General features: G+C 40.6%; 1 protein-coding gene across 1 annotated transcript in view; it reads right to left on the bottom strand.

Annotated features, from left to right (window-relative positions):
* Nucleotides 1–11,072: 11,072 nt before the first annotated feature.
* Nucleotides 11,073–14,828, bottom strand: part of LOC143276238 (putative protein-lysine deacylase ABHD14B) — a 13,362-nt gene continuing 9,606 nt past the window's right edge. Inside the window, exon 6 of the mRNA XM_076580712.1 lies at nt 11,073–12,020. Within this exon, the coding sequence (XP_076436827.1) occupies nt 11,832–12,020 (189 nt within the window). The 3' untranslated portion in view covers nt 11,073–11,831. The remainder of the gene's footprint in view (nt 12,021–14,828) is intronic.

Here is a 14,828-nt window from a genome sequence, read left to right as displayed (position 1 = left end):
ACACACACACATACACACATGTAATACCTACCCACCTACTCACACACACACTCACATACACACGCGTATCACCTACCCAGCCACTCAAACACACACACACACATACACACACATGCGTATCACCTACCCACCCACTCAAACACACACACACACACACACTCAAACACAAATCAGCCAGTTCACAGTCAAACCCTGTTAGCCCTTTATTTCAACCCCCTGCAGACATGATACAAATCCAGTATCTCAAACACATGTCAGGATGAAAACAAAACATCACATCCAGCATTACATCACACGTACAAAAACAACTTTTGAAATGGCCTTTTTACATTTTTGACATATCAATCACAAGTAACCCTGTTAACAAATAATTTAGAATCAAGGAAAATATTCAAACCAAAAAAAACAACTTTTTGTTGTTTTTTTGTTTTGTTTAGATATTCTGTTTTCAAGCACACACACAAAAAAGTGAATCGTTAGATCTAAAACTGAACAAACAGGCATAAATTAACCTTCTCCTTTAAACAGCAAACAAACTATTTTTTAATGCATAATTCTACGCACAGAAGCTATCAAATCCCAACACTGAAAAAAATGGCACAGAAAACACGATTCAATAACACAAAATGAGATTTGAAAGAAAAGAGAAGAGATTACAGAACAGCAGGTCACTTCACGCAATGCGAAGTATCAAGTGAGCAATGTGGTCCAAACTTGTCTGCAAAAAAAGAAACACCATCACACATCTCAAAGCCTATTCTGCGCACGACAGTCTTAACTCACTCAGTACAGCCAGTCCTCTCTTCTCCACTACACAGACCCTTTGGATGTCCAGTGGGTGTCTGAATGACCCAACCTTTAGCTTCCGTCGTCAGAATAGTGGTATTCTTTGTCAACATTCACCTCTTCAGTATAAGAGCCTTCCGCTTGCAATTGTTTGATGATGGTAACTGGGGTGAAACGCTGTTAACGTCGTCTCTTTCGCCGTTCGTATGGAGAGAGTTAATCTCAAAACAAATCGGATAGTATGAAGCTTTGCCAATCACGAGGGTCATCTGGGCTTTTTTTTTTTCCTGACAAGACGGAAAGCTTTTAAAAAAAATCTCATCACTGGAATAACCGAACACTTTTTTTTTTTTTTCAAATGAATAAATGAAATTTGCTGAGGTATAAATAAATAAATTAATTACTTAACAGCTCAATAATGATAACTTCCACTGAGGGATAAACAAACACCAACTTCATACCAAGTTTTTAACGATAACAGCTTACTAAATCCCTGCTGGTGACCCATGCGCCTTAAAATATGATTTGTCTAATGTAAATTATAATCTGTCAAAACACTCCAAACCTGGAGGTGTGACGTTCATGGACGCGAAAAATGAAACCTCTCCGTGAATCAGAAAACAACAATGACAAACAACCGCCCACCCCCCAAAAAAACCCACAAAAATACATTGCTTCCTCAAGTCTGGCCTTAAAAACCTGCCTCATTCAAAAATAGCTCCCCCTTCCCCTCCATCCACCTTGTCTACATTTTCTCCAGCTTGTTTTTTTGTTTTGTTTTTTTTTTGGTTTTCTACATGCATTTATAAATGTCATCTTTCATTTGTCTAAATAAGACCTATGCACCTACGCATGCATGTGAATGACTGGTGTGCGTGCACGTTGTCTCTGCACACGATTCAGCACTAAATACTAATTATTATTATTATTATTAGATCAATGGATTATGTCACTCTTGCAGCAACAGTATCTATTTTACTTGAAAATCCACAGAACTTCCCCCCATCCCTTTTCTTCAAACCCATCCGAAGTATGGCACACACAAAAAAACCACACGCACAAAAAAAAAACAACCAAACCCTTACATGTAACGCTTACATGTATGGTCAAGCGCAATAACAAATATTGCAGACACTGATTTGTTTCGTTTTTCAACAAACCCAAATCACACACACACACATAAAGATAGTTCAACCAATGAACGCACGTGACGTTCTCCCAGCTTTTGACACACTCATCCAACTGCAACAACAACAAAACAAAGTAACATACTGTTATTTTTCACCAGTATAAGACACCTTCCTTTTTTTTAACCATTATCTTTCAAACACTTTCCCCATATGCTGACGCTCGTTTCCCAGCATCAAATTGGTCAAAATTCTACTACTAAAAAACCAAAAAAACAACACTGAACCTCATTGTTAATGAATCCAGCTCAAGCACCAACATTTATCAATGTAAGCATGATGTATAAACCGACAGTGTATAGACCAATAAACCACACAAGCAAGTAAGCAAGGTCACCCCTTTTTTTTTTTTCCTTTTATCAATTCAATAAAATGACCACATTATTTACATGCCATCCTTGATTAAACACACACAGAACCACACCCACACACACTTTCATTCACTACTGCAAACAAGATAACAAACATCACAGATTTGTTTTTTTTCTGAAACTATTTATTCTATCTTCTTTTTTTAAATGTATTCTGTGCCCCCCCCCCCCCCCCCCCCCCCCCCAACTTATTTGAAGTTCCTTTCTAAACCTAGACTAACTGTATGCCCTAACAACATTATTGCTACATTCCGAGTGTGCGCACTGCAAAACACTGAAAGGCATTGCACAAATTGAAGCACATGGATGAGCAGAGATAAATATCTGTATCTATCACCTCACTGACACGACCACCGATTATTGAAGCACTCAAGGTTAAAGATAACACACACACACACACACACATATATATATGTACATATATATATATGTATATATATATATATATCGGTGGTGAAAAAACAATCCAACCAAACACAATGATTATAATAATCAAGAACTCAACAGAAAGAGAACAAGAAACATTACTTCTTTTTTCTTTTTTCTTTTTTTTTCTTTTTTTTTGACACTTTTTTCCCCAACATTTCCAAGTTGGTCATGACACGAGGAAACACATGGCGTATCGTGCACCAACAGAGCAGTCAAGCCGCGTCTCCAACTCCATACCTCAAGACCGTCAGCTCGGTTCCTGACAGGGATCTGACTATTTTTTTCTTTCTCTCTTTTTATTTACTGTGATGGCCTAGAGGTAACGTGTCCGCCTAGGAAGCGAGAGAAATCTGAGCGCGCTGGTTTGAACCACGGCTCAGCCGCCGATATTTTCTCCCCCTCCACTATACCTTGAGTGGTGGTCTGGACGCTAGTCATTGGGATGAGACGATAAACCGAGGTCCCGTGTGCAGCATGCACTTAGCGCACGTAAAAGAACCCACGGCAACCAAAGGGTTGTCCATGGCAAAATTCTGTCGAAAAATCCACTTCAATAGGAAAAACAAATAAAACTGCACGCAGGAAAAAATACAAAAAAAAACAAAAAAAAAACTGGTGGCGCTGTAGTATAGCGACGCGCTCTCCCTGGGGAGAGCAGCCCGAATTTCACACAGAGAAATCTGTTGTGATAAAAAGAAATACAAATACAAATTTTTTTGGAAGGGGGGTGGGGGCATGGACAGAAGTTGGGGGAGATGGAGGTGGGGTGGGTGTGTGTGTGTGTGGGGGGGGGGGGGGTGGGGGGGGAGGAATACTACTGGCACAGAAGGTGAAGGCAGAGGGGTGGTTGGTGAGGATTCAGGTGTAAGGGGGGGGGGGGATTGTGGGGTTGGATGGTTGGGGTGGGGGACGGGGGGGGGGGGGGGGGGGGGGTTACAGTGAGGGGTGGCAGTGATTCACATCACAACCCTGCGAGACAGAGAGAGTGGACGCTAACGTAACAACACATACACTCACACACACACACACACACAACCACCTGAACTGAACAATCTGAAATGGTCGCTCCCCAGCCCCAGCGAGGAAAGGGGTGCGTTCTGGCCAAGATGGTGAGGGACTCTAGAAAGCTGCCTTGCTTACAACACGATACAGTGCACAGTATAAGACAATGTTCATTGTCTCAAAAGAAATGTTTGTTGTTGTTGTTTTTTTTTGGGTTTTTTAAATAAAACGTGTTCAATAACAGAAATGATTTAAAAAGCGTTCACTTTGTTCGCAACGTGACACTGTACAAAACAAAACAAGATACCATTAATTGTCTGGATAGAAATACTTAAAAAAGTGTTTACCTTGTTTGCAACATGACTCCGTATAAAACAAGACAAGATACCGTTAATTGTCTGGATAGAAATACTTAAAAAGTGGTTACCTTGTTTGCAACATGTCGTGATACACAACAAGACAGGCCATCGTTAACTGTGTGGATAGGAATGCTTAAAAGAGTGTTCACCTTGTTTGCAACAGATTGTGGCACAGAACGAGACAAGACGTAGTTAACCTTCTGGACAGAAATGATTTAAAAGGTGTTCCCCTTGTTTGCAACACATCGTGTTGCAGAACAAGACCAGACTGTATGTCATGTTCACCTTGTTCAGAATACAACACAGTGCAGTATGAGACAAGACATCATCAACTCTCTGAATAGAAATTAAATAAACTTGCTCGTCTTGGTTACATAACGATGCAGTACAGTACGAGGCAAGACATCATCAATTCAACAGAAATAATTAAAACGTTATTGTCTTGCTTACAACACGACACAGCGCAGTACGATACAATACATCGTTACCTGTCTGAATAGAAATAAAACATAGTCACCTTGCTTACGACATAACACAGTACAGTACAAGACGATATACATCGTTACCTGTCTGAATAGAAATACAACATATTCACCTTGCTTACGACATAACACAGTACATCGCTACCTGCCTGAACAGAAATAAAACATATTCACCTTGCTTACGACATAACACAGTACAGCACAAGACGATATACATCGTTACCTGTCTGAATAGAAATAAAACATAGTCACCTTGCTTACGACATGACACAGTACAGCACAAGACGATATACATCGTTACCTGTCTGAATAGAAATACAACATATTCACCTTGCTTACGACATAACACAGTACAGTATGAGACAATACATCGCTACCTGCCTGAACAGAAATAAAACATATTCACCTTGCTTACGACATGACACAGTACAGCACAAGATGATATACATCGTTACCTGTCTGAATAGAAATAAAACATAGTCACCTTGCTCACGATCACAACACAGTACGGCAAGAGATAAGAGCTTAATTGTCTGTATAGAAATAATCAAAATGCCTTGTAAAACAGAACACAGTATTGTAAGAGGTAAGACACTGTTTACTATCCATATAGAAATAAATGACATGTTTTCGCCTGTCTCCATCATCAAAATGATGCAACAGCTTCTCACTGTTAGTCTATGGGATTAGAAAGATTGTTTTTTACATGTGTGTGCATGTGTGTGTGTGTGTGTGTGTGTGTGAGCATCCAAGCAGAACACATGCTTTCACAGTTTTAAGCACAAGTTCAAAAGCGCTACATAACCAAATAAAAGAAAGGTGAATTAAATCAAAGTGAAGAAAATAAAAGGAAAAAACTTTTCTTCTTCACATCAAAGTTAACACAACAATGTGCCAAAACTATTCCACCAAGTCACACACCTCCCTTTGCCCATCCGCTGTTAAAGATTTCATCAAAATAAAAATACTACACACTCTGTTTTTCTTCTTCTACCCTCCATCATTCAATCACACACACACACACACACACTCACACTCTCTCTCTCGTATACGCACACACATTCACGCACACACACACACACACACACACACACACTAACACTCTCTCTCTCGTATACGCACACACACTCACGCACACACACACACACACACACACTAACACTCTCTCTCTCGTATACGCACACACACTCACGCACGCACACACACACACACACACACACACACACACAAACACACCCCTCACCTCCACCCTCTGCCCCACCATCACACACACACACACACACACACACACACACACACTAACACTAACACTAACACTCTCTCTCTCATACACACACACACACACACACACACACACACAAACACACCCCTCACCTCCACCCCCCTACCCCACCAACACACCCACACACACAAACACACACACACATACACAAAATATACACTGATGATAAAATCAACACATCACAGGCAAAGTCAAAACAAAATTATGTAGCCAGCTTCACATTCAACATGCAAAAAAAACCTTCACATTGTGAACATGAAAATAAAAACAACAGCAATAACAGGAACAAAACCACCCATAACCTTATCAAGATATATTATGAAGGTTCTTCAATTTCTTTTCTTTTAAATATGTACATGAACAATAACCTATCAACACTCACTTCCTCACATAAAAAAAAGCACCACATGACAATCCAAATTTACATTAGACAGGGCACGGGGGGGGGGGGGGGGGGGGGGGGAATTAAATTAAAATTTCACATATATGAATATGAAAACAGCAGACATTAGGACCAACATCCACACTAAATAACCAAATAGAAAAAAAAAAAAAAAAAAAAAAGGCCACTACTAGCAACAGATAGAAAAACATTCAAAATGGGCACACATACTAATCATCTTTTGCAGCAATATATTCAGCCAAATTTCCAACCAACGTAGGTTTTCGTCACTGGTGTTTAAAGATCCAGTAAACCTTGGGGCAGACGACTATTGCTCTTACATTAACTAAAGGCATTCTACTTCCAGATAATGTTGCTTTCTGCTTCCCAAATGTAAGACTAAGAGCAAAATCTAACTTGTGCAAGCTGATGGGAGGTAACCTAAACTGCATTCATCTGAAGTTGTGTCCCTTCGTTTTTTTTTTTGTTGTTTTTTTATTTCAAAAGAAACAAAAGTTACAATGACGGATTATTTGTCTTTTTCACACGTTTGGCCAAACTCTGACTTCTTTGCTGGGAAAACTAGTTTACAAGACTGAATCACATTTCATGTGCAGGACAAACACTGAACATAAGTTTCTGGATATATAGCCACACTTTTTTTTTTTCAAGTGAATGCATAGGTAAGTTATAAAAAAAATTTATAAAAAAATAAAAAAAAAATAAAAATATATATATATATATATATATATGTGTGTGTGTGTGTGTGTGTGACACCGCACACGAATATCATGGATAAGTCGCTGGAGTAAATTTCACGCAACACGCTGTGAAAGTGACAATGGGTGAAAATATCAAATTTGAGTTTTTTTGGTTATTCAGATTCTATGATTCTTTTTCTATTAAATTTCCAAGTATTATAAAGAAATATAAAGTATTAGTGCTTTATTTTGATGTTTTCCCGTTGGGAATTGGTGATCAAGAGTGGGAAACAGCGAACTCGTTTGCCCCAATTTTTCTCATGAGTACGTTTGTGATCATCACGAGACTCAAATGCATGTATCTCAGAAACTAGTAAAGATACTTGAATTCTGTTTTCTGTGTGTTATTCAGAATTCTCTCTACTTTCAGATATAATAATAATAATATCATTTTTGTGAATTTTGACCATTATCCATGATTTTCGCATGCACCATCAAAAACCACCAGATCTGCTTAAAATCATGACAAGCTTTCAGGAAAGGATGGGAAAGCAAAAACTGTTGAAAAATAAAGAAGAAAAAAAAAGAAAGAAAAGAAATGGCACCCTACCTTCACCACCTTCATCCCCCACCCCATCCCTTCAACGTCTGCCCCAAACCAAAAAAAAAAAAAAAAAAAAAATCAAACTGACCCCCTCCCACTCCCACACACCCCCACCCACACCCCCACCACCACACGCCACTCTTCCCCCACAATCTCATTTTGTTCATAAATCACATTGAGAAACAAGTCTTTCCTGATATGATATATTGCATATGGTTTCAAGCCAGTATTATGAAGACCAACAAGCACCAAGCGTTAACCGGATTACATCTCTAGTCCACTACTGTTTGTGCGAGATTGTCGGGAGATCACAACACAGTTACATATTTTCTTGATTTGAAAAAAAAAAAAAAAGTCTTGTAAAAATGTTGCACATTTGTGTGACCTGTTCAAATAGAAGAGAATACTGTTACCTGATACAAGGGGAAAAAAAAAAAAGAGTCTGGTGCTTATCCAGTCCTCTTTCATTATTTTCCACCAGTCATCGTAGGACTTCTTTCCAGCCACTTCTGATCAAGGAGTATAAATTAAAAAAAAAAAAAAAAAAATAAAAATATAAAAAAATTAAACAGTTTTACAATGTAAAAGTGAAACAAAATAATGTTTTGGCATTGCAGATAACCATGCTAAAAAACAAAACAAAAAACAAAAAAACCCCATAAAACATGAAGGTACAAGACAGCAAAATTATGCAGAAGAAATCGACTCTGATAGGTACACAAAAATATACACGCAGGCACTCAAGGCCTGACTAAGTGCACTGGGTTTTACTGCTGTTGCGGCATATATGTAATATATGTATGGTGTCACGTATACATATTTGTCCAAACGCAGTGATGCCTCCTTGAGAAACTGAAACTGAAACTGAAACTGCAACAGCAGCAACCAACTGACTAGCTTGGAGACAGACCTCAGCTTCTCCTGTCCTGAAAACTGCAGAAGTTAGAGGACCAACGACGACGACGACGATGATGATGACGGCTGTTTATTTCCAACAAAGAAAAACTGCTTGAAATTAAAATCAGGCGCAGGTGCCCCAGCTACAGTGAACGAACGTATTGCGTCGTCTACACAGTGGGGTGATGGCCTGCTTTCTTTCTCTGTTCTTTATTGTTGTTGTTTTTTTTTTATCTTTATTCAATGCATGAATTAATACAATTGTGGGGGTGGGGGGGGGGGGGGGGGGGGTTGTTGTTGTTTTTTTACTTTCATTTTCTCTACCTGGTTAAACGGATGACAAGAAATATTACTTGTGCTGTCGACAGAATTGTCCATCTTCTGTTTAACTGTCGCTGCTTTGAAACAAGCTGACTGCAGACTTCAACGTAAGCAGTGATCTCTTGGAATGGTAAAAACATTTGATCAAATATGCTTACTTGCACTCCCTTGCACATACACACACACACAGACACACACAAACATGTACACACAAGCTCACACTCTCTCACTCAGTGACATGCATGCTGACATTATAACAAGATGGCCCCATTCTTTGCCCACACCTTCATCCACAATCCTCAGCACACACACACACACAAAAGACCCCCCCCCCCCAACCCCCCCTCCTCACCCCTCCCATTCCTTTAACACCCACCCACAGATGTATGCATGAATGACACAAACGCAAAGAAACCCATAGTCCTGCCCTTAAGCTGCTGCTGTTTCTGATGTTTTCCAAAGCCTAAGCATTAACAGATGACAATGTAGCGCAGAACATACAATCATTTCCATGCTTTCCATATGCGTTGCACTTACTCTCACACACACAAACACACAAACATATGCAAACAACCACCACTCACAAACAGAAAACTTGTGGGTGTGCGACAAAGCATGTAAAAAGATATAAGTTAATGTGTTCTTGTTCTTGTTTTACACACACACACACATGCAAATTCATTAACCCAGGCAAAAGACATGGTAAAATGTGTGTATATTTGCAAGCGCTCACACACACACACACACACACACACACACGAGTGGATCGCTGTGCATAAAAAGGCGCAATGAACATCTACAATGCCATCAAAATCTGTATTCCATATTTATTACAAGAAGGTTATTCTCTGCTGGAGAAAACTTGCTGGAACCACGTCAATAAACTAAAACCGGAGTCTGACCCTGACAGAGAAAATACTGACAATAAGTTGTGCAAAACTGATCGCAGGTTTTCTTTTAAAACAAAAGGTCATCACAGTAGCAGAAGGCTCACCAGTCTGGTATACAGACTACGACTAGGTGCCAGAAAAACAAAATATACTTCGAATGTGATTTGCATTTGTGGCAATAAAACTACTCCCGAGCATATCATCCATGATTGTGAACAGTTAAAACCATATTTACCTATGTCATTTACAAAATCTGCAGTTCCATCTGCTTCCATTAAAAATGTCTTATATGATAATCAACATGTGTTTGAAATAGTTCAGAGTTTAATTTGGAGCCGAACTGGCTCTTTGTTTTAATTCTACTGGTTGACTAGTTATTTCTGAATGTTTTATTTATATCCTTTTTTTAAATAATTTTTTAAAAATTTAATGCTAATTGAGGAGAGAGGAACAGGGAAAGCTGTCATGATTTAAGGCATGGGCGGGGTGGGGGAGATGATAGAGTTTGGTCTAAAATCACAAATGTGGATAGACGTTAAGCAAAAGAACGAACAAACACACACACACACACACACACACACATATGCACAAACCCAAGCAGAAGGAACCATGCAGTATATTTTTTTGTCAATAAAATAACACAAACAACAACAACAAACAAACAAACTAACAACAACAACAACAACAAAAAACCTGACAATGAAAAAAGCTACAAAACTACAAAGCTATCAACATATGTAAACAAGCAAAACTAAGCATAAATATTTTTAATGCTTCTTTCACAGTGTGTTTTGCATATAACTATGTATATGCCCCAATAAATACAGATATATATATATGTACACATATATGTTATTCAGAATTTTATCTATTAAAACACACACACACACACACACACACACACACACACATACCACATACATAAACACAGACACTCACACACACACACACACACACACACACACACACATGCAAGCGTGCAAGCGTGCATGTGAATGTGTGTGTTGTGTGAATATGTGTGTGTGTAAGTGTATGCATATATGTGTGTGTGTGTGTGTGTGTGTGTGTGTGTCTGTGTCTGTGTGTCATGTCAGTGTGAAGAGTTCCCATACGATAGATTGTAAACTTTCCCACAAAGGATGAATCAAGTGATTTTTGAACCACGATAAAAACAAAAAAAAACCCAAAAATTGAAGTGTGCATGCAAAAGCACACATCAAGATGGACCAATACCCGCCAAAAAAGTGGGGAATGGGTAGTGAGGGGGTTTGATGGTGTGTGTGTGTGTGGGGAGGGGGGGGGGGGGGATGGTTGTTTCAAACACAGACTTCATACAACAGAATAACAACAACAACAAAACCTGATAAAATAAAAAAAAAGACAGAAAATGGCACAAAAGCAATGCAGTATCAATCATCAATCATCATCATCATCTATATGTATAATATATAGAATAACAAAGAAAGAAAAAAAAAAGAACACATATCCCAAAGTCATTTAACGGCAATTTAAAAAAAAAATAGAACAAAAACCAAAGACAATGAATGGGAGGGAGTGAGAGACAGCCAAAGGACAAACAAACAAACAGACAAACGAACAAACCAACAGGCAGTCAGATGCACTAAGACAGCAGCCACAGAGAGAACAGACAGACAGAGGGAGGAGAGAAAGAGAGAGAAAGAGAGAGAAAGAGAGAAAAATAGAGAGACAGAGAGAGAGACAGTGACACTGACATATTCAATTCAACTTCAAAGTCGTCTAGACCAGGCAGGAAGAAGAGAGAAGGGAGGGAGAAAGAGAGAGAGGGGGGAAGAGAGAGAGAGAGAAGGAGGGGAGAGAGAGAAGAAAGGAGAAAGAGAGAGAGAAACAGTGACACTGACATATTCTATTCAGCTTTAAAGTCGTCAAAACCAGGGAAGAAAAAGAGAGAGGGAGAAAGAGAGAGAGAGGGGGGAGGGAGTAGGAGGTGGAGGGAGGGGGGGGGGGAGAGAGAGAAGGAAGGAGAGAGCGAGAGAGGGAGAGGAAGAAAGAGACAGACATGCAGAGACAGAAATACACAGAGAGAGAGAGACAGAAAGAGACACCAGAGAGAGAGAGAGAGAGACACAGAGAGAGAGCGCCAGCCTCCTGGATGGGACTCATTCCTTCGGCAAGCCGCTGAGGAAGTGGTAGAGGGCGTTGTGGAAGAGCGTGGGCTGGTCGATGTAGCAGGGGTGCCCCGCGTCAGGGATGACCACCACCTGCGACCTGGGCAGCTTCTGCAGGTTCTCCTTGCTGCTCTCGCCCAAGCTTTTGTCCTTGGCTCCGTACACCACCAATGTGGGCAGCTGGAACGGAAAGAGTGTGCAACTGGTGGCTGTTGTTGTTGCTGCTGTTGCTGTTGTTTTGTTGCCCCCCCCCCTTCCCCAGTCCTCCTCCCCCCCCCCACCCCCCCATTGCCCCACCCCTCCACTGATTCTAAGAGTATTAATAAGAATAACTGCTGTTCATAATGTGTGTCTAATTTTAACCCGATCTCCCAATCGAAACCATATAATTATGTGACCTGGTTGAAGACAAAATTTGACAAAAAACAAGAACGCCAGAGAATCGACAGACAGATAGAAAATATGAGAAAAAAAAACTTAGCCGTATGAAGAGCACAGGAACAGGAGTCAATCATAATGGCTGCCGGAAAAAGAGGGCACTAGTCAGGGGGGCAAAGGGGAGGTTACCTACTTCCGGGAGGTTATCGGCTGTAGCTACTTTCGTTTTCTCCGCATAGGCGGATAGTAGTTTGCACAGGACAGGAATGTCAGACCCCTGCCGGAGCCTGCACTAGTGGGTCACGGTTAAGTATGTGTAATCAAATGTGTGTTATCTATAATGTGCCCTTCCTCCTCAGTACAAATAACCAGAATGCTGACAGTCACCATCAATATGGGACAATGATGGTTACAAAAAAACAAACCCAAAAAAACCCCAATGACACAGGGCACTATCATCAAGATTTACAAGCAAGACAGATGGAATGCATCATCTTCTTCTTCTTCTTCTTCTGCGCACGTGGGCTGCAACTCCCACGTTCACTCGTATGTACACGAGTGGGCTTTTACGTGTATGACCGTTTTTACCCTGCCATATAGGCAGCCATACTCCGTTTTTAAGGGTGTGCATGCTGGGTATTTTCTTGTTTCCACACCCCACTGAACACTGACATGGATTACAGGATCTTTAACGTGCGTATCTGATGTTCTGCTTGTGTAATACATATGAAGGGGGATCAGGCACTAGCAGGTCTGTACATATGTTGACCTGGGAGATCTGAAAAATTTCCACCCTTTACCCACCAGGCACTGTTACCGAGATTCGAACCCGGGACCTTCAGATTGAGAGTCCAACGCTTTAACCACTCAGCTATTGCACCCGTCGATGGAATGCATCAATGACAAAGCAATCGCACACACACACACTCATGCACACACACACACACACACACACACACACACACCACATTTTGCTTTCTATATTTTGACGATAACATATAATGACAGGGGTGACGATCATGCTGCTATGGTGTCCATGTAAGCTTTTGAGGAAGACTTGACAAGGCCTGTTCTCCTCATGGTACATCCAGGCGTCAACCAGGCTGGAGAGATTCACACTCCCGCAGTGCTGGTCAGGAAATCCTGAAGCGGGTGACACTCGACTGGATGACACTCAACTGTGTGGCTACAGACTTCCCATTTGAGCCCACGGCACACTCGGTTCTAGTTAGGGACTGAAGCTGGTTTCAGGGACTGAGAAACACAACCTCTGACAGGGTTCAAACCCACACTCTCCGCACCATCGGTCCACCAACGCTAACCACTTTGCCCCCCGCAGTAAGCTGCAGCCCCATTTTCGGTGCAGTGTCAACGTCTCGCCATCACACCACTCACTGCCGATTCCCTACCCCCCCTGCCCCCACCCCAACCCTAACAGATACACATTCAGACTCTTTCTTTCAGTCCAAGTGCTGGTAGTCCACTGGTATTGTGAAAAGGAAATTTTCTATCTAAAATTACGTTTAAATAACATACTTACCGTGACCCAACTAGTGCAGACTCCGGCAGGGGTCTGACATTCCTGTCCTGTGCAAACTACTAACTGCCTATGCGGAGAAAACGAAAGTAACTACGGCCGATAACCTCCCGGAAGTCGGTAACCTACCCTTTGTCCCGCTGGCTAGCGCCCTCTTTTTCCGGCAGCCATTATGACTCCTGTTCCTGTGCTCTTCATTCGGCTAAGTTTTTTTCTTATTTTCTGTCTGTCTGTCGATTCTCTGGCGTTCTTGTTTTTTGTCAAATTTTGTCTTCAACCAGGTGACATAATTATATGGTTCGATTGGGAGATCGGGCTAAAATTAAGGCGCGATCGCAATCGATTCGCGGAGACTCTGGGCCCTCTGTTTCTGGCCCTCTCAACAACGCCAACCCACCGCCTCCTCCACTTCCTTCGCTCCCTAAATACCAAACTGCAGGGGCAGGGTGTCACCTCAGTGATTTTTATTTCTGCTTTGTTGATGTTGGTTGTTGTTGTTTTTTTTGTTTTGTTTTTTTTTTTTTGCTTTTTGTATGTGTGTGTCATTGTATGTTGTTGTTTTTTTCTGTCTTTATGCAAAGTTTCTGATCTGGTTCTGATGACACAGAAGAAAAAAAAAAAAAAAAAAGAAAAGAAAAGAAAAAAAAAGAGAGAAACAGACAGACAACAGGCAATTCTGAGCAACACAATTCCAAGAATGTGAGGATACTACTGAGCCCGCAACTTGACTCCCCCAAACCCCCTCCCAGCCCCACCCAGAAATAAACCCCCTCCTCCCTCCAGCTCCCACCCTGTGGCATCCCAATATCTCTACTAAATAAAAGTGAAAAATAAAATCCCCCCCCCCCCGCCCCCCAATAAAAACAACAACAACCAACCAACAACAATAAAAACCAAAAAACAAATTAAAAAAAAACACAAAAAAACATGAAAACATCAAGAGAAAAAAACAACAACAAAAATAACCACCAAAAATATACACACACAAAAAAACAAAAATACATGTTAATATCATTAATGGTGAAAAATGAAAAAAATTATAATAAAAAAAAAAAATCAGCAATAATGATAAT

Source organism: Babylonia areolata, chromosome 31 (assembly GCF_041734735.1).
Source record: "Babylonia areolata isolate BAREFJ2019XMU chromosome 31, ASM4173473v1, whole genome shotgun sequence".
Classification (NCBI taxonomy): Eukaryota; Metazoa; Mollusca; class Gastropoda; order Neogastropoda; family Buccinidae; genus Babylonia; species Babylonia areolata.
The sequence above is the reverse complement of the archived record's forward strand: the minus strand, read 5'-3'. Positions and strand labels throughout refer to the sequence as shown.